Consider the following 21,692-nt stretch of genomic DNA (forward strand, 5'->3'; position numbering starts at 1 on the left):
ACTTTGAAGTTCTGCCAGTCTGCCTGTGTAGAGACTTCATGAATGAGAATCGTCAGCCTGAGCCTGGCTGTGCTGCGCCGAGACGCAAATGTTCAACGACTCCTCTGCTGGCGACGGGGGGATGTAAACACCAGCTGCTTCTGTCTGTGTGGGTGTGTGTGTGTGTGTGTGTGTGTGTATTTGCATGTTTGGGCCTGCCTTTGATTGTGTGTGTATGTGTGGCTGCAGTCGTGTCCGTTCTTGATGCTTGTGTCTGCATGTGCATATGTCCTATGTACGTGTGTATCAGTGTGTGTCAGTATGTGTGTGTTGCTCATTAGGATTCATCTCTTTAGAGCGTGTGATGTCATCAGAGGACAGCTCTGCCGCGGGGCCATCTTCCATTATTTAAGTCATCAGTGTCTGAATTTGTCCGTTCTGGGGTTTTACTGAGGAACTTTGTCCCAAATCACACACAGAAAATCGGTTTTAAAAAACTCTGGGACCACGGAAAAACATTAAATATTTACTGGAACACGTTAAAATGTGTTTACAGTGAAATCACGTTGTTTCTCAAATACTGAAAAGACGATTTTTTTTTTAAGGTTCCTGGTTTTTTGCAGGAGGCTGACGAGCTGAAACTCAGTCTGGCATCACTGTCTCTGCTACTGCTATCTGTTTCCTTATGGCTCGTTGGTCTGGTGTTAAGTTATACAGTAGTTTGGTGATTTGGTGTAGATGCCCTCAAATAAAATGCACATCACGTTTTGAGGTTTTAGTGAAGAACTCATGGCTGCCTTTGTCCCCACAGAGAAAACTGTTTCATAACCCTCAGAACAAGGAAAACCATTAAAAATGTATTAGATGTCAAAAATGTGTTGGCAGTGAAATCACCTCGTTTCCCTCAAATCCTGAAAAATGACTTTTTACAGGACGGTGACAAATTGACGTTCAGCCTGGCATTTCTGTCTCTGCTCTGCGTCAGGCTAGTGTTTATACAGTAGTTGTGTGATTTGGTGTAGATTTTGAGGTTTTAGTGAGGAACTGATGGCTGACTTTGACCCCATTCACGCAGAAAAAGCAGGTTTCATAACCCTGGGAACGGCAGACCATTAAATATTTGCTGAAACACATCAAAATATGTTAAGGGGGCAGCCGGACAAATACGGATGAAACGCATTAAGTTCACACATGGATCTGTCACTCTCCGTTCTCGGCCCGATTAGAATGCGGAAAGGAGGCGTATAGCGTCTTTTAAAAAAAGCAGGTGGATAATCTGTAAACACAGAAAACATGGCTCTCCATAAGAGAATTGCGTATGAAGAATGGAGAACTTATCGAGAACGAAGGAAAGAAAATGCCCTGGACTGTCGCTGCAAATCACAACAAGCTATACGAGTGAAATTAGTTACATTTCCTTTTTCTAAATCGAGAGAGAAAAGGTGGTGAGCTCCATCTTCACCGTCTCTGATTGGCTAGTGAACAGTTAACGGATAATTACGTATAGTGCGGTCCGAAAAAAAGTTCAAATGGTTTCAACTTTTGACCTCCGAAAAAATATGGACCAACGCCCATTCAGTTTCATCTGTTTTCTTATGGCCACTTGATCCAGTGTGATGTTACAGTTGTGTGATTTGGTCTAGATGCTCAGCCATCTGTTACTGACGTTTTCTTGAACAGTACGACGGGATCGCGGGACGCTGATGAACTGAAACTCAGTCTGGCTTCTCTGTCTGGTCCAAGCTTTAAACTGACACCCAGCGCTCTGTGTGCTCTTACAGCCAGTTCATCTGATCTGATGTCACACAGCAGTTGTTGTGTGTTTTGGTGGAGATACGCTCAAAGTAAATGCACAGCATGTTTTCAGGTTTTAGTGAACTGGCTGACTTTGTCCACAATCACCTAGAAAAAAGTATCATTTTATGGTGAAACAGGTTTGTAAATCACACTTCTAGCGCATAAATGAACATGAACAAAGCTGATAACGACAACATATAAAAAACAACTAGTGATTCTGCTGAATTTCCTTTCATTTTGAACAAGTGTATGGTTTCATAAACATAAAGAAAGCGATGCACTTGTTTATGCGCTAGAAGTGTGATTTTCAGACTGTTCCTCCATACAATGGCAGTGAATGGAGAGAGAGAAAAAAACACAATTCTCCAATCTTCTCTACCGAGGCAACAGAGAATTGTTGATTTTGGGGTTTTATCATGGAGGAAGATACACAACTCAAGACACTACCAAAGTTCAACAGCACTTTAATGGGGAAATCACATTGTTCTAGTTGCGTGATTTGATGTAGATGCGCTCAAATAAAATGCCCGACACAATGCTGTTGGTTTCTGGCACAAATCAGCACGTTGCAGCTGATTAGTTTTGATGTCCGTTCTCTTTCTCAACGCAGCAGAAACAGAACAAATATCACGTGTCTGCAGCTGTAAAGCACATTTCAGCCCAGAACAGCTTCTCGTCCTCACTTGAACCTTCGCCCCGGTTCCTCACGCTTGTTAGCAGCGCTGTGCGGACGCCTCCGGTCTGTTGCTTGCAGTACTGTATGTGCAATCTTCTGTGCAATCTTCCCGTGGGTGGAGCGGCTAATAGAGTGTCAATGTGAATGTTCTCCCACCAGATAAAGAGACGGAAACCTCTTTTGTCAGTGTGGTGGAATCTCATTTGCTCTGACTGGTTAGCCAAACAGAAGTAACAAGAACATAAGATGCAACGACGTGAAAATAAGAAGGGTTTCGTTTTACAAAAGGTACATATCCATTTTGGGGAAAAAAAAAGTTACCAAGTGTAAACTGCTTAGATACTCTGAAATGTCTTTTTTGGAAGAGAACTAATAACTTATCACATGCAACTTATTTTAACCAGTTCTGTTATTTATCCTGACTATTTCTACTGTGCATGGAAGTAAGTGGCTTGTGCGTGATATCTACATTCGGTTTTGGATCCGTTTTTTTTATATATAGTTTGCAATTTTTATTTCAATTTCACTTTAGTTTTGGTTCGTTTTCAGTGTGGCTTCGCTTTAGTTTAGTTTTTATTTTGTTTCAGTTTTAGTATTTTTGGTAAGAGAGGTGTTTTTTAAAGATACAGTGATAGATCAGAATAGTTCAGAATAAGTATTTTGTATGCGTTTGCAACAGATATTGTGTAATACAAACAATAGAAATCAGAAATTCTTATTTACATTAATTACATTAAATTAATTACATTAATTTACAAAAATTCTCCGCCCCAAAGTTCATTCTCTTTTTTATCTTGCACATAAACAAATAGTCGGAAACTAAAACCAGAACACATATATTATACTAGCAGGTGTAACTGTGTGTAACTTTATGAATGTGAAGCTGGGAGAGGCAGAAAAAGATCATACATGCTCACTCAACCTTCCCTGAACAAATAAAGGTGAAAAATGTAGTAAAAGTAAGTAAAACCACACCTACACACTGAGTAGGGAGTGTGTAACTGCCAACAAAGACGTTTGATGAGGCTGTATGTTGTTCATGTAAAAGAAATGCAATAAAAATCAGGGTCAAGTGTCAAAAGAAGACAGCCAGGTGGAAGTTTATGACTTTGATTTTTATGTGAAGGAGGGAACGCTGAAACTTAAAATTTACAGCACTCACGCTTCTTATCTAAAAACTGAAGCCCGGACTCATGCATATTAAAGCAGAGTGGAGTTATTCATATGCATAAACATCCATGCAGATATGGCAGAAAACAGACACACACACACACGCACACACACACACAGCTGTCTCCTCCTCATTCCAGTCATGTAAGCAATTAGATGAGGAATGGTGCGTTGCAGACGTCAGTCATCCAGAAACAATCAAACCTCTGATCTCATTCTCAACACACACACACACACACACACACACACACACACACACAGCCTTTCATCTGTACGTGTGTGTGTGTGTGTGTGTGTTTAGTGCAGCATTTTGTTTAGGAAGAATCTTGGTTGCTGTATATTCGGCTTACTGTATATACTCATGTTTGCCGGAGTGTGTGTGCTCACATGTGCTGTACACACACACACACAGCTTACAAGACAGCCGGCCTTTCACCTGAGTGTGTGTGTTGAGTGGATGCTTTAACTGCATGACTCTGTGTGTGTGTGTGTGTGTGTGTGTGTGTGTTTCCCCGCGGGCCTGACCGCCTGCGTACCCCCCCCCCTCTCCTCATGCCTCGGTGCTTCTGGCCGGACTGAAGCTTGTTTTAATGTTGTGAGACAAACCGCCTCACCGCTGCTCCGCCCGCTGCTGCAGGTCAGCTCAGTCCGCCTGCAGCCGGCTCGCCACGCACGCTCAACACAAAGGGTTCTACCGTATTTCCTCTAATAGTGGCCTGTAGTCAATTAAAAGCCGGGTCTCCGATAATGGCGTGGTCGACACGAACAAATAAAGGCCGGCCTCAAATACAGGCCGGGAAAAAAAACAAAGGAAAAAACAACGGTGGATACCGGTAAACTCCTGGTGCCTGTTACATAATGTAACTGTAGTTTGTAGTAATGTACAAGTGCCACAAGATGGCAGTAGCTGTATCCCCATTCAAGTTAGCAGAGGGCTAACCGGAAGTTAGCCCGCTCGGCCGGCGGAAGTCTCTGGAGCGTGCCGTCGTCGATTACCGTAATTATCGTAATGTATTGCAGTAACAAAAAAACGTCTACCTAACGAACCCCAACAGAAGCAGATCAGAAAACAAGGAGGCTTCGTACTAAAATATGAGCAAATATACTTATCAAACAGAGGGAATTAGAAATAAAGGCCTGTCTCTAATATAAGCCTGCTTCCAATAAAGGCCTGGTACCCTCTGCAGTTGAGGTAAATAAAGGCCCGGGCCAATATTAGAGGAAATACGGTATATAGGAACCCGAAAATGGTAGCCTGATATTCAGACTGAACAACCATTTGGTTCCCACTCCATTACTCAGCCTGAGATTTCCTCCTAGTTAGTCGTTTTCTGTGTGGGTTGTATCGTCTTTGCAAAGACTAAGAAATATTATGGCAATATAACGGCAATGAAAAACAAATTTAAGTCCCGCCCACAAAGGCGCCGATTGGCTTGATTGTTTCTCAGAGCGAGAACAAGCCGTTGAGTGGAGAGTGGAGTGGAGGGACGAGATTCAGGAGTCTGGAACCAGGATAAGAAAATGGTTCTTTAGGCTTGTGCCAGACCTGCTGCAAAGAAACAAAGAAATAGCGAAGGCACAAACCAATGGAAGGAAGGCAAACAGCATAAATTGAGGCGAAGAGACGTTCACTTGAAAGATTTCAGCTTGTGTGAGAAATTTGCTTGATGCAGTAAAGTGAAAGCCATGTGAGCTTGAAGCAGGTCTCTAGGTCAGGCGCCTGCAAATTCCTCCATCCCACTTAGTATTTAAAGTGGGAAAATGTCCCTTGGGTATTTGTGACCGATAACACTGACCAATGACATCTGCTCAAAAGGTTTATTATAAGCTAGATTCCCCAAAGAAAACATTGGTGCTGCCGCTGCCAAGCCGGGTGCAAAGGGATTAAAATCAAAGCATGTACAGAATGAAAAAAAAATCATAATGGGACTTTAGGAAGATATCGACCAAAACCACTAGTCCTGCTTAAATTTTGCTGCTTATTTCAAGACAAATGATCAAACTCACAGGACTAAAATGAGGCAAAATTTCTGACTTTTTATGCTTCTTTATGTGAACGTATGGTTATGGTGCTGAAATATTCCAAACCAGCAGTATTACAACTTTTTAAGAAGCAACACAAACTGGAATAAAATAATCTGATTTGACATTTTTTTTTATTTTAACAAATCAGAGGCCTTTTTGAGTCATGAGTCATCTGTCTTGAGTCATCTATACAGAACCACTAACCGGGATAGCGTATGGGTTGAGTAAGGGTTAAAGTGCGGAAGAGAAGGAAAGAAGAGAAGAAGGGAAAGAGGGAAAGAGAAGGGAGAAGAAGTTAAAAGGAAGGTGAGAGGAAAAGATGAGAGGAAAGAAGGGAAGAAGTGAAGAGAAGTGGAGAGTTGTGATGTAGCTCTTACACCACAGAACAGAACAGAGCTCACATATAAAAACATCTCCTCCCTTTACACCCGTCCCGTTGGCTGTGCACCGTTCCCGTTATCAGCAAAAGCTCCATTTCCAAATCGACTGTTTTCTCACCAAGACAGCGGAGAGATAGACCCGCTCCGCCAGACCGAGCCGCGGCCCGCCCGGGCTTAAAGTCGAGATGAAATGAAAAATGCCTTTTTAACCCTTTTAGATCACATCCCCGGTCATATTGTGCACCTATATACCAATATATGCCAAAAAAAAAATACAAAAAATCAATTTCTTTGTATTCTTATATCAAAATTCAATCATGTTTTCTTCCTGTAAAACAAAATATGCCATGTGCTTACGTAAGCATGCCCGTAACCAATTTCAACCAATAATATCATGACATCCACCCATTAGCTAGCTAGCAACAGCATGGTACTTCGGTGTGTCTTCGGGTGTTATGACACGCCCACTTTTCAACGTTCAAATCAAATTCCTCCCAACGTTATATCCCGCCTGTCTTTCCTGTTTCACTCGGAAATACGTCACGATACGGAAGTTAGATACTCTCGAAATGCCGTTTCATCTCGACTTTAAACCCTCTTATCGAGGAGGGAAAACCACCATAACAGGCCGAATCAAAGCGTCCGTCCCGATTCCCTCGTACCTTCGCCCCGGTCTGAACCCCCGGAGAGGTCCTGCCAGGTTATGACACACACCCTCCCCTCCACCCATCTCTCTCTCTCTGAAACTAAGCTTGAAATTGCAGATGGTATCGCAAAATGGGAAAGGGAAGGAAGTTTTGTTTGCAGCGAGCGGCGCTTGGCAAAGCGTCTAATCCCACACGGCTCAGCGGGGGAGTTAGCTGCTGTTAGATCCCGGCGAGACAAGAGCCGCCGAGTTGTGAGAGAGAAGACGGAGCGAGGCTGCGGCGTTTCATATGCTGATCGGCAAAGGAGCCGGAGTTATAATAAGCAGCAGCAAAGTCAGGCTCAAAGGACTTGTCCTCTCAGCAATGTGTTATATCCACCGGATTTCAGGTGGGCTTCTCCCAACCGCTCCAAACTAAAACTTATCGTTGCTTTACACTACCAGTCAACAGTCTGGACACACCTGATTGAATGTTTTTCATTCTCTTAAAGCCATTTTGATCTAAAGGCTTCTGCTTAAATGCTTGAAATGTGTTTCTTAGACAAAAATGTTGATGCCTATGTATGAATGTCTTTCCAAAGCCTTTGCCTTTCCATCAAGGCAAAGGGCGGCTACTTTAAAGAATCTAAAATATAAGATAGTTTTGATTTTGTTTAACGCTTTTTTGGTCACTGCATAATTCCATTTGTGTTATTTCATAGTTTTGGTGTCTTTACTATTATTCTAAAATGTGGAAAATAGTAAAACTAAAGAAAAATGTGCGTGTCCAAACTTTTGACTTGTAGTGCACGTTTTCGGTGTAATGCAACACGAAACACATTTAGTTACATTACAGTTTTACACATTCATACCTGGGAGAACAGTTAGTTAAAATGGTAATCTGCAGGATCCTTGTTTGTTCTGCTATTTACTTTTTTTTGGCCAGAACTGTGACGTCTTTTTCTTTGGATTTTCCTGTTGATGCAGTTTGAGTTTCTCTTTTCTCTGTCTGTTCAGCCATAGAGGCTATCACTGCTCACGCTAACTACCCAGTTCTTCTTCTTCTGTTTATTCCAAACAAACCGGAAACGTAAAACGTATCACTTCCTGTGCGGCGGAGCAATCGGTGATAGAGAGTAGCAGCAACGGATATTTATGAGTTTCAGTGCTCAAGCAAATCTCTAAAGGTGTTTAAATGAGAGGGATTGTGTTTCTCTTTTCCCACTTTTTCCCAGCTGGTCTGGAGCTTCGAACCACTTTCAGTCCCAAGCCTGCTCCTCTAGCCGCTAAGCTACCACCGACCCAAGTTGAGAGAAAAGTTGCAGAACTGCTTGACTTTGCCGGTTCACATCAGTTCTCTGTGAGCCTCGTTAACCCCCACCTCCCCTCCCCTCTCACCTCCTCTCCTCTGACCATGAGATATGAAATGTTCATGACGGTGTATCGCTCTGGAAACACAGATCCATGCCGTCTCATTCCTGCAGCGCTTCAGTTCTCTCTCTCTCTCTCTCCGTCTCGTTGTGTTTGCCTGGTGCAGATTGGGTTTCCGTAACGCTGGCTGACGTGTCTTCAGGCCTGGTGGAGCAGGAGAGGAGGAGAACTAGCCGGCAACTTTTAATCCCACAAGAGTCCAAATCTCTGATCCCTTTGGTAGACTCGGTGTCAGCAATGTCGCTTTTGCACTGATCAGTTCTGAACTTCAACTTGTTCCCAGTGACGATGTACGGATCAAGGTTATTATAGTTTATATAGCGTTTTTCATTAGTTTTTATTTTTATTTCATTTTGACGTTTTGTTTTCAATTTCTGTTTAGTTTTAATTAGTTTTTAAAGCGGGTTTGCTAGTTTAGTTTTTATTTTTTGAAAATGCTTAGTTTTAGTTTAGTTTTTATTAGTTTCAGTGTTAGTTTTAGTCTTTTTTTGTAATATGGGGTATTTGTCAGGGGCGAGATTCAAAAAGGTCAAAAAAAATTGAAAAAAAAAAAAAATTGCAAGATATTCACCCAAAATACTAGGCTTATGTATGAAATAAATTGACAAAGACGAAAACTAAAGACATTTTCTCTATAATTTTTATTTTAGTTAGTTTTGTAAACACACAATACAGTTTCAGTTAGTTATCGTTTTTTTGTAAAGCCTCGTTTTTATTTTTATTTGAGTTAACGAAAATATTTTTTCACACCTAGTTTTCGTTATTTCGTTAGTTTTCGTTAACGATAATAACCTTGGTGCGGATCCCCAAAACCAGATCAACATTGCACCCTCTTAGAACAAATGAGGTGATTACTTTTTGGATCTTCTACCTGGGTTACTGCTTATTTTAATGCATTTCATCCTGGAAAACGGTGGAAAGTTATGACTTTTCTAAGAAACTTACCGTCGCTTTTCTATTCAATTCTAGTCTATTCTCCTCTCCTCTCCTTTTCTCTTCCATTTTACTCCATCCTTAACAACTTTACTCTGTTTTATTGTAAACAAGGTGATTATATTTAGCACCTTTACCTCTCATTGTAATTTATTTTGTCCTGGAAAAATAGTGAAAAGTCATGATGCTCTCACCAAACTGTGCACTTCTCTGGATCTGTGGGTTATAAACAAATCTTCCTTGTAGGTCAGAGAGAAGTGGAAGCGTTGAAATTTCTATGTAAAATTTCCTGTCTAGTTAGTTTGAAATGTATAATCTATTGTCTCTTAAATTCTAGTCTATTCTGTTCTTCTCTCCTCTCCTCTCTGCTGTTTTACCCTCACTCCTCTCCTCCTCCACCCCCTGCCATCCCAAACACTGTTAGCTCCTCTTACTGTAAACAAAGTGCTTACATTTACCATCCTCCACCTGAGTTCCTGCTCATTATCATTTATTTTATCCTGGAGGATTGTGGAGCGTCACAATGCTCTTGCCAAACTCCACATTTTTGTTTTTCCGTGCTACAAACAAACCTTGCTTGTAGGTCAGGGGAGTGCAAACATTTAAATTTCTGCATAAAATGTCAGTTTGCAATGCTGTGTAATCTCTTTTCTATCCAATTCCAGTCTTTTCACCCTCACTCATCCATCCTATCTCCCCATCCTCTCCTTTCTTCAGCCCCACAGTGGGTTGTGTACTCTCTTTTCCCAACCCAGTGTTTTCGTACTGGTGTGGTGTGTGACAGAAATGGCCCACTTGTTGCCTCGGTAGGTGGTGACCTGGACAGAAAGACCCTGACAGCTCAGAGGAAAAAACGAAAGACGGGAAAAGAGAGACGGGGCCGCGTGATTGTGACGATCAATTATCGCACTCCAGACGGAGAGATCCTGAGTGGGATCATCAGAAGAAGTGGAGAGAGAGAGAGGGAGATAGAGAGGGGGAGAAAGCCTGAGTATGTCATTAGAGGAAGTGGAGAGAGGCTGAGAGATGGAGTGATGGAGAGAGAGACCCTGAGTGGTCATCAGAGGCGGTGGAGAGAGAGAGAGAGAGGGAGAGGGAGAGTGGGGGGCGGTGGCAGCCGAGTTGTAGAAGTGGAAGTTCGGACCAACTGGGAAAAAACTGGGCGGAGGAAAACGAATGTGAAGCACTCTCCTGTCTGTCAGCTCCTGTTCATGAAAAATGCAGGAGCTGGAACTTTAGGAGAAGAAGAAGACATCAGATTAAAAAATGGAGACGTAGCGCGCTCCCATAACTTTAATAAAGTTGTGACATGATGACCAACGTTTCGCCACACCACGCCTTCATCAGGGTTACAGAAATGAGGATTACCAGGTGATTTATGCTTTGTTCAGACTGCAGACAAATCCGATTTGTTTCTCCAATCGGATCTTTAGGACCGACTGTCCACACTGTTATTTGCAAGTGAGCAGGTACCGGTACAGGTGTGTTTAGACACCGTCAGGCTCTCTGCACTGGTTGCTGTGGTAACGACGGCGTGTGTACGTGTGGTAACTGATGGCACGCTTTGCAAATACATAACCAAAACAAAAAGCTAGTAGCCGTGCAGAAGTCCTCTGTCACCGCAGACGACATCAGCTGTTGTTGTCGTTCTCCATTTTGGTTTCTGACTTTGAAAAGCGTTCTGAGTGTCCAGAGCGTCAGACTGAGACGCATCAAACCACATACAAATGTGTCTTAAATCTGATTTGCAAAAATCAGTTTCCATGTGTTTTTTTTGCTGTTCAGAATTGATAAATATCATTTTGGATATGCCAAAAATCAGATTTGGGCTGGCAGTCTGAACAGCCTTATAGACACATAAGAAATGAACACAAATGACAACAGCTGTGTATGGGCGTGCAGAACTCTACACAGTAAATACATGGAAACCTCACTATATGAATAAATAAACATGTTGCTCTCTCGAGGAGAGCGGGAGATACAGATACTCTTTTACCACAAAGTCTTTCTGGATCTCTCACTCGAAGACATCGGCCTCAAATGAACTCAATGTTGATTTTGACCTCAGATCTTTTCTGTGAGCATTGTTAATTTATCCATATAGTGTGGTTTACATGTATTTACTGACTTAATTTGTTAGTGGTGACATGCCGGAGTTTACTGAGGTAAAACATTGTACTGTTAATTTTTGTTAATGTGACTCTAATCCCAGTGTTGTCTAAGAAAGAATGGTTTAAGTTTAAGGAATCCAAAATAGGGAAATCTGAGCTCTCAAAAACATATCTTGATTGATTTATTCTGCATGTTTCAAATAAAAAAAATACTTGCAAACTGATATTATTATATATACATATATATATATATATATATATATATATATATACACAGTATATATATATTTTTTTATCTGAAACATGTTAAATAAATCAATCAAGATATCTTTTTGAGAGTGCGGATTTCCCTTTTTGGGGTTCTTGAATTACAGTTTTTTACGATTGCTTAAGCACGATTTTGAAAACAGGGCTCATTTTGTCAAAACACTACACACAATTCACACAACCACACACACAAGTAGCAGAACACCTCAGATCTTTTGCAAAATTAAACACTTAATTCAAAACTATACAATAATTTATAAAAACCCAATTTTGTCACCGTATGGCACACGCACGGTTCATACGATCTGATTCTGTTTGAACCAGTCACACACTGCTGTGTTCAATCAAAAACACTTTTAACATTTCTACTTTTCTAATGATATAGTCTGGGTTTGATTTTTTCAGAGATATTGTTAGAGTAAAGTACATGAATATATTGACCAAACACAACACACAAGACCAGTACTGCACACTGATGAAAATATTTATTTCTCTCCACATTGTAAAATCAGTCAATACATCTATGCCTTTCCAAAGGTTGCATTTTGCACTGAAAATCAGAACAGAACATGTTCTAAATAAAATATAGTACATAAACACAGCAAAAACATTTGTGGAGACAAAAAAGAAAGCACTGCAACGTTGCCTTCCATTTTTTTTTTTTTCAAGACAGGTACACTCACCTGTTGCCTTTTTATAGTGCTTACGCCTGATTGGTGAGTCTACAATTAAGTACCTAAGTGCCTTGAAATGGCAAAGAAGTGACATCATGTTAGATTTCTGTGTCTAATGTAGAGAAGTGTGTTTAGTGTTTAGAGGCTGAGAATGTGCTTACAGTTGTGCAGATCTGGGCTGAGGCTTTGCTCTCTGAGTGTCTGTTTCAATAATTGTGCTTTATGTGTTATTTTAGTGTGTAAGCAATCGTAAAGAACTGTAAGCCTGTTTGAAATTGACGCAGCAGAGTTTTTGACAGCCGATTTGTGTTGAGTTCTCCACACTCACACACAGCTGTTGTCATTTGCACTAATTTCACTTGTGTGTGGTTTATAAATCATCGGGTGATCTTCATTTCTTCATTTCTGTAACTCTGATGAAGACACAGTGTGCTGAAACGTTTGTCATCATGTCACAACTTTATTATAAATATGAGAGCATCACAGAATGTGCAACTTCTCCAGTTTTTCATCTAACATCTGCTGTTGAGCAAGTTGCTGGAAAAGATCATGACCCAAACCCTCAGTAAACCTTTCCTGGATAAATAAACTTTAAAAAAAAAAATCATGACATCATGATGAGACTGTAAAAATCCACCTACATGCTGTGAGTAGGGAATGCAATAACTGTTTGATTACGTTGTTTTTTGATATTTTCATGTAAAAGAAACGCCGTAAAAACCTTCAAAACAGGTGGAAGTTTATGACCCCAATTTTCATCCGTAATGATTTACATGTGTGGGAGAAAAGGATGAGACTTTCACATGTACTGCACTCTTAATTTTTATCTAAACATTCATTAAAAATCCCAGAATCACACACATAAACGTGGTTTAGTTGTTCATGTGCACAAACAGCTTGAAGAAAGGAAAACAAAAAGCTTGGGAACTACAGGTCTAGTCTATGAAATATACAGAATACTACAAAATGTTAATGTACTCATTTGAACATTTACTAGAAACACTCTTTATATATCATTGGTAACTATAATTTTGGTGATTTTGGTGATCTTAAAAGTCTAAACCAATGGAATATCAGGGAGAGAAAGGCAGTTAAATCTATGGTTGGAATTTATATTTACGCCTAGTGGTGCCACATGAGGTCACCATTAAAGATGCACTGTTTTCCAAGAAGTAAAAATAACGGGACTTTAACTTTAGTTGAAGAATTACATCATTACATCGTCCTCTGCGGTTTGAGGAAGTTCTACCACCCTCAGGCTAATGAAAACCTTGTAAAAACCCACTGGATAAACTGAAAAATTCATGGCGGTCAAGCTAAAAACAAAGCTGTTTTTCTTAGTTCCTGAAGAGTTGACATACTGGAGATACAAGGTTTTCCCCCCAGTGATATGCATCTTTCTCTATTTGTTTAATCATCGCCCCTTGAAGAAGTGATTGTCCTCTTGCATATGTCTACACACACACACACACACACACACACACACACACACACAGGCATACGCAGTGTAAATTTCCTCCTCTCAGATTTGTTGGGTAAAACTTTATCTCGCAGTGTTCTCATTCCACGGCACTGACCTGTGTATTAACCTGTGGAAAGCTTTTGTAACAACACTATCAAGTTTTGGTAGTACTTCATGAAAATCTCCTTCATACATAATGTGCTTAGCACACAAAGCAAGTACACGCTTTATAAAGTCCTGGCACAGTGTTCATTTCCATAGGTTAATTGTCAGGTTAATGCAGTGGAGTAAGGGCATCGTAGAGTCGAGATTATCTAGTGTTGATAAGCAAGGATGAAACGCCTTCAATGAAACACGAGACCAGTGATAAGTGTGACTCAGTAGCACCAAGCCCATTCAAACAGAGTGTGTGTGTGTGTGTGTCTCAGATATAAATAAACAAAGATTTATTTGTTGCATTTCATGTGATGTAATAAGTCTTGATAATTTAAATTTTGTAACAGATCACACCTCAGTAATCCGCCCTTCCCCTTCCTCATGATTTTAGCTCTTTCCTCAAATAAGTTGACCAGAGAGAGCTGTATATGAAAATAGAGCCAGTGCCAAGTTGGTGATTATTATGTTAATATCTATGTTTTCTATTGATTTGCATTGTGGACAAGTTTGTGTGAATTTTTGCCCCCTCAAACATCTTGAGTGAACTACACATCTGATGTCTGTAGTGTTAAAACTTCAATACACAGGCAGTTTGTATTCAGGCATGACTTGTTTAGTTTGTAGTGTTGCCACTTTTACCTCTGCCAGTAAAGTCGGTAGGAGGTTATGTTTTCACCGCTGTCTGCCTGTCTGTCTGTCTGTCTGTCTGCCTGCCTGTCTCTCTGTCTGTCTGTCTGCCTGCCTGTCTGTCTGTCTGTCTGTCTCTCTGTCTGCCTGCCTGTCTGTCTGCCTGTCTGTCTGTCTCTCTGTCTGCCTGCCTGTCTGTCTGCCTGTCTGTCTGTCTGTCTGTCTGTCTGTCTGTCTGTCTGTCTGTCTCTCTGTCTGCCTGCCTGTCTGTCTGTCTGTCTGCCTGTCTGTCTCTCTGTCTGTCTGCCTGTCTGTCTGTCTGTCTGTCTGTCTGTCTCTCTGTCTGTCTGCCTGTCTGTCTGTCTGCCTGCCTGCCTGTCTGTCTGTCTGTCTGTCTGCCTGTCTGTCTGTCTGCCTGCCTGTCTGTCTGTCTGTCTGTCTGTCTGTCTGTCTCTCAAAAAGTTACAAACGGATCAGATCTCTCTTGGCCCAAACGATCAGTTGATTAGATTCTGGCGGTGAATCTGGGATTTCTGCCATTAGGTGATTATTGTTTTTCATCTGTAATAACTGTTATGCTGCGTTCATGTGCTGGTGGGAAGGTCCGACATCCAAGACTTCCAAGTTGGCTGCTATACAAATGAAAACAAACTATAAACATAAGCCGTTACAGAGGCTGCAGCTCTGCTAGTTCAGCGTTGGTGGAGGTTTTGAGCTCTATTGATTGTCTTCTACATTATGTCATTTAGCACAGTGATTCTCAACCTTTTTCATATCAACGACCCCTAATTTTTTCCACATTAGAGCCACAGAGCCCCATTTGATGAGATTTTGTCTCTTGGACCCAAATCTGAGAATATTTTTATTGTTAGATATGATTTTGTCCAGAATTCCATCACTATCTGTATGGTAGGCAGAGAGATAACAGAGAAATTATGATCAAAATAGTCTTTTCTTCTACATTCTCTAATTGTGTTCACTTCTTGTAAATGAAATAATGGTGAAGTCATCAATTGGGACCCCCTGGAACCCCCCCAAGGACCTCTGGTGGTCCCCGGACCCCACGTTGAGAACCACTGATTTAGCAGACGCTCCAAAGTGACTTACAATAATACATAATACAATAATATATTTGTAGAATCTGAGTTGTTTTTTTGTATTTCTTACTAATAATAGAAGGGAAAATATATCGTCTTCTAGGTTTTTTCTAGTTCTTAAGTGACCTGTTCGAAAAAAAAGTCCAAATAATAATGTCATATTATATTGATCTTCATCAGGAAATGTTCTCTTTGCTTGCCCCGCTCCACAGAGAGGTCAGAGGTCAGAGGTCAGTAGTAGTAGTGAGAGGGATTCAGTGTGTTGCTAAAGCACGCTTCAGCAGAGCCGATGCTTCCCAATGCCAATTTAAGGACAGTCACGCTCCTCTGTGCCACCCTGCTGCCCAGAATAACAAGAAAATGTTGTCTCTCTCTAATCCTGGCCTTCTGTGTTTCTCTCCTCTGACCTCATTAAGTAAATCTCTGTTCTGTGTCTCCTGCTGTGCCAGTTGGCCTGTTGGATCAGCTGTCTGCAAACACACATGTATAAACACAGGATGGGATCCAGCCACATGTCCTGCTCCAAATCTCTATTTAGTCTGAAAAAAACAACAAAAAAAACATGCAAATGAATACACTAACATTTTGCAGGATTTCATGAAGGCCAACCCGAAGACAACATACATTAGTTAGCACATACATTAGTTAGCACATACATTAGTTAACACATACATTAGTTAGCACATACATTAGTTAACATATACATTAGTTAGCACATACATTAGCGGTTTGTGCACATGAATAACTAGATTACTTTCATGTGCATGAGTTTGGGTTTTTAATGAATGTTTATAAGAAGGTTGAGTGCTCTAAATGTGAAAGTTTCATCCTTTCCTCCCTCACATATAGGCCTACATCATTATGGATGAAAAGCAGGGCCGTAAACCTTAAAGTCATAAACCCGTAAAGTCTTTTTTATTCAATTTCTTTTACATGAAAATCAAACATCTTTGCTGGCAGTTAAACATTCTCACTCACAGCGTGTAGTTAGATTGTTTCAGTCTCATCATCATGTTTTTTAACCTTTATTTATCCAGGGAAAGTTGACTGAGCACCTTGATCTTTTTCCCTCATCACCCTGCTTCACCTTCATACAGTTGCACACACATTCACAGCTTTACAGCTCTACTGGAGCAGCCGAGGTGCCTTGCTCATGAGCACTTCAGTGCTAGCTGCTGAGGGAGGGAAGAGTGTTTCTCCATCACTTTCCGAACACAGATTTTCCCAGCCAAAAACTCAGGAGGAGAGAGTGTCAGTTTGACAGTTTATTCAATCTGCAGGTCGGGAGCCAAGAAACTCAAAATCTGGATGATCACACAGAGTTTTATAGTGTTGAATATTCATGATTATGTTAATACAGATAGAAAATAATAAAGCTATTGGGGAAAAAAGTATAAGGTCATATGAATAAGAGAAGATGTTACTTTAGTGTTTAATCTTATAATGGTGAAGCAGATTCAGTATTGCTGAGTTTTAGGTACTTAAAGGATAAGGCCGGTGTTTTTTAATGCATTGCTTACCATCAACAAATCCTATGAAAATAACAAAATCAACAATGCGTTTGCTCTACTCCCGTTACTTTCTGACTTCCCATGTTCCGTTTTTAGCCGTCAACCCGGAAGTCATTGGCTACAATTGTAAGCTAAAAACCTTGAAATACAGCTCACAAAGACATAGTTTACATTTTAAAAATCGCTAACTGTTACCACGAAAAGTCAGACTGTTATAGTTATTACCAAATCAAATTCAAATGGGAACAAATTCTTCATTACGACGGGGACTATTTTCGGTGCTACGGAACTACTTTCCTGAGATCACAAAGTGTTTACAGGCTTATTAAGTTGTTTGAGGAAAAAGTCCATTTTTTTAATACAATGAAGTTCTATGGCTCCTGGGACATGAGGCTGCATTGGGCACCGGCTACATGGACGAGACTTGTTGGCAAAACAAAATCATTGCTGATTTTGTTATTTTCATAGGATTTGTTGACGGTAAGCAATGCATTAAAAAACCTTCCTTATACTTTAAGGTGTAAATATGGGTCAAAGGTCACATATTAAGTGAGCGTATAGGAATGTTGCTTAGTATAGGTACTTTTCCATTTCTTCCTCTACAGAACCACAGTGTTTCCCATACAACATTAATATTTGGGCGGCCTGCACACAACTCATTTCGGTGCCATAATTCATGAAGCTGGTGATTCTCACTGATGCAGTTTTCAAACAATCAAGATTTAATGCCGCCAAGCGCTAAAAGCGTGCTAGTGAACTACAACGACCATAATTCATTGCACCTGTGACTGCACCTGAAACTGAATGGCGAGGCTGTTTGAAGCGTAGCCTCGATAATCAGATGTTGCAATGCCATTCGTTTATACTGGATTGAGCGACTTTATCGCCTGAAAAAATATGAGTTACTGAACTCGCTAAAAGAAGCCGCCTAATTAAACTAACAACCTTCCAGTGACAAGCCTGATTCTCTGACCTTTTGGCTGCAGCGATCCCGTCACACAACCCACACACGGGCCAGCGGAGGGTTAAACACCGCAATGTGGCAGCAATTTAGGGTTCCGCTCCATCGAGAGTCTGTAGCACGTTTCCTTCTGGAAAGCCCTGAATGTCGGAGGCTGTCTGGAGGAGCCGGCTCGGCGGAGTACATTTCACGGCCAGTTTGGCAGCAGGAAGTGTCTTTGGTCGGGGTGTTTGTGTAAACAGCTCGTAATGGGTTTAGCCTGTGGTGAGGCTCTGTGGTGGTCGCATGTGCCGCACACACACATGCATGTATACACACACACACACACACATGCATGCCTATATGCGAGCAGACACCTACACACCCACACTCACGCCTGCATGTACACACCCATGAATGTATCCCCATGCACATACATCTATGCATGCTTGTACAAACACACACACACACACACACACACATACAGGACACTTACTACTATATACCACAGGCAGGCATTCCTCTCATTCAAATGCAATTAAGCCCAGACTATACAAGCGAGGCCCATTACAGCTGCATAATGGTTTTCTCTTTTATCAAGCTTTAACAAATGTGCTTTATGCTCATGAGAATAGCTGTGTTGGCTTTATTTTGCATTAGTGACACAAGAGTGCTTTCCTGAGACAATTATGTTTACATATTGGACAGCGTTCATCTCTTGTAGCTGGTAATGTGTGTTTTTGGAATTGCTTGCTTGATCAAATTAGCTTCACATATACAGGATGAATTGAATTTATAACGCATTGTGTGTTGCTTCACATGACCCTGGTCTTACAGCAGTAGCATACAGTTTATGTATTTGTCAAGTTGGAATTGCTTGCCTGAGTGAATTAGCTTATCTTAACAGATTAAATTAACTTACAATTCATTGTTTATTTGCTGCACATTACCCTCGACTTTTTCATGCAATTGTATTTGTCAATTGGAATTGCTTGCCTGCATAAATTAATGTATTGATTGGATTTGACATATGCCTCATTGGTTTTTCCATCATGTAAATAACCATCGTTTTCTATTATTCCCCTTCCATCACACGCATTTTTTGTCAATGCTCAAATGTCTTGCCTGAAGGAATTAGCTGAACATACTAAGATTAATGTAACACACACTTCATTGGATTTTGCATCATGCAGGAGAAACTTTGGTTTGGAGAAACAACGGTTGATTGGTTGGCTGGTTGTGTTTTTATATTTGGCATGTGCACATTTTGATTTTCAACACATTCAGTATCCATGGATTGAGTTGAGTTATTTCCCCTCTCCCACATTTTTATACGCTACTCACTCTAATTTCCTCTCAGAAAACACCAAAAATTCCCTTCCACCACTCTCCTTAGAATGATCATGTAAAAAATATGTGCTAGGAAAGGAAATAAAAATACGATCTAAGGTCACAAGAATATTTTGAGGGTGCTGTGACCTCTCCCCCTTGCACACCTTACCATTGGTTGCTCATCATTTCGGTGATCTAAGAATTTAAGCTTATTCTACTGTTGCACTCAGTATATATTTCTCTGGATCTTGAGCTAAATTACTAAAATGAAAACATTGGATTGACTCCTTCGGACTTTTGTTCCGCATCAAAAATCTGAATTCAAGACATGGTTAGTTGGGGGAACATGTGTTTTTATATTCAGCACACGCACATTTGGATTTTCAACACATTCAATAAGCATGAATCCAACAATGATGGGTAAACCACTAAAGCAGAGCACATTAAAAGCCTTTTAGACAGTCAGGTTACTGTCTCTGTCTGTCTCCTCTATCTGGATTTTATTATCTGTCCTTCTAGTCCCGCTAATGTCTGGTATGGAAGTCAAACGGCGGTCAGCTTTGACAACTTCTCTCCATCACCCTCCTACACCGAGGCTCCTGAACGCTTTTCCAGTAAACGGGAATTGGACGATGTTGAGAAATGACTCACTTTCAGTCAGGGGAATGTTATGAGGCTTTGACTAAGTGAATTATCACTTTACGACGGGGATCCACATTTTAACTGTTTGGCAGTGAATAGGCTCGAGAGACAGAGCGCCGGGTCTAATATCGATTGTGATGTGGCAGCGGTTGCTCTTGCACTGCGAAAAACATCCATCTTAACAAGTCATTTAGTCTCGTATTCAGCCTTCAGATCTTATTTTTGTGGGAAACCGAGAGAAACATTCTGCCAGTGGGGAGAGATAACTCAACTTGTTTCCAATGCAGCTTCACTTGTTTCGGGAGTTTTCTAGAAATGAGTGTTAGTCTGTTGAAACAAGTCAGAATAAAGCAGATCACTGCACTGCCATTAAGAAAATGACACTTGATTCTACAAAATTCTTGAAACAAGTTGATTTGCATTGGAAACAAGTGAAATGACCTCAACCCACTGTCATATTTTTTCACTTACTTTAAGAAAATTACGAATTTAGGACTCAATAATAGACTAAATGACTTGTTAAGATGGAGATTTTTTGCGTTCATTAAGCGGCTGGGAAGATCAGGGATCTGGCATTTTAATTTGAACAAATTTACAGACGCAGCTACTGCAGAAGTCTTACTCTTCCATGGTATACATGCTGAACTGCTGCTGCACCTTTTGCTCCATCCCCAAAAGAAATTGTCTGGAAAAATCTGGTTTTGGTCTCTATTCAGCTGTCAGAAGTTAAAAGGAACGATCTGGTAACTAGTGGCTTGAGAGACACTAGAGTTTTGTGTTAGAATACACTAACTGGGTTGTAATGTGCAACATTCAAGATAGAATTGGCTGCAGGATTAATGTAGGATAGATGCAGGATAAAAGCATGAAAAGAGATTTCCACAATAAATAGTACTGATGCAGATCTGAGATGTGCATGAAAGGCGGCTTCTGCAATGGCTACAACTATATGAGTTTCTTTTCTTTTTCTTTTTTACTTTTTACACAAGCCTAGTACAGTATGTGTCTTAAAGAGGCAATATGTAAGATAATAAGTAAGATTTTCCTGCCCCATAGCACTATAATATATCTGGTGGGTTGATTGGTCAATACCAATGATTCAATGATGACTTCACCAGGTGCAGAGATTTCTGGTTTTCAAATCTCGCTTTCTGGCCCGATGACAAAGCAGTGTTATTATTCCAGTATTGAGCATGCTGATATATTACCTCTTCCCTAGATGTTTCTGTTGGATCTCTGCTCTAATTAACTAGCTTCATCCTCTCTATTCGGGAAATGTGACTTGATTGTTTGTGTCAATTACAGGCCACCGTAGCTCAAGGGGATGAGTAGAATTTGTTGGGCGGGGGGTTTATTGGAGACTTGTGTAGGAGGAAATATGTTCTATCGATGTTGTTGTTATTCCTACTGGTCGCCGATAAAGGTCATAGATTATAGAAATGCCCCTTTAAGTGATAAATAATCTCTTTCTTCCCCTCTCTTCTCCTCTTTCTCCCTGTCTCTCTTTTTCTCTCTATCCTTCTCTCTCTCAGGTATTCCGTCCTTCACAACGGGAACCACACGGAGCAGGAGAAAAAGTCTCTGCACAACGAAACAGAGTCCCACGAGTCCTGCTTCTGACCGCCGCCGACTCCTCAGTCACATCTCCACCACCGAGCGCTGGACCAGCCTCCGCCACCATCACCACGCACCACAGCCCGCCTGCATCCAGAGCTGGGAAATCCACCACAGCCTGGTTTCTAGACCTACAAATCCGCTATAGCCGGCCCGCTGTCGTCTCCAAACCGGAGCCGTGACAGGACTCAGTCGGGTCCGGGCGAGGAACTACATATTGCTGGGTCTGGGGTGTGAGTTCAG

At 41.0% G+C, this 21,692-nt stretch overlaps 1 protein-coding gene across 1 annotated transcript in view; it reads left to right on the plus strand.

The window, feature by feature from the left end:
• htr4 (5-hydroxytryptamine receptor 4) overlaps positions 1-21,455 on the plus strand; it is a 258,947-nt gene extending 237,492 nt beyond the window's left edge. The window contains exon 12 of the mRNA XM_078289033.1: positions 21,368-21,455. Coding sequence (XP_078145159.1) covers positions 21,368-21,455 — 88 coding nt within the window. The remainder of the gene's footprint in view (positions 1-21,367) is intronic.
• Positions 21,456-21,692: the final 237 nt, after the last annotated feature.

The sequence above is a fragment of the Centroberyx gerrardi genome, chromosome 16 (assembly GCF_048128805.1).
Source record: "Centroberyx gerrardi isolate f3 chromosome 16, fCenGer3.hap1.cur.20231027, whole genome shotgun sequence".
In the NCBI taxonomy this organism is placed as follows: Eukaryota; Metazoa; Chordata; class Actinopteri; order Beryciformes; family Berycidae; genus Centroberyx; species Centroberyx gerrardi.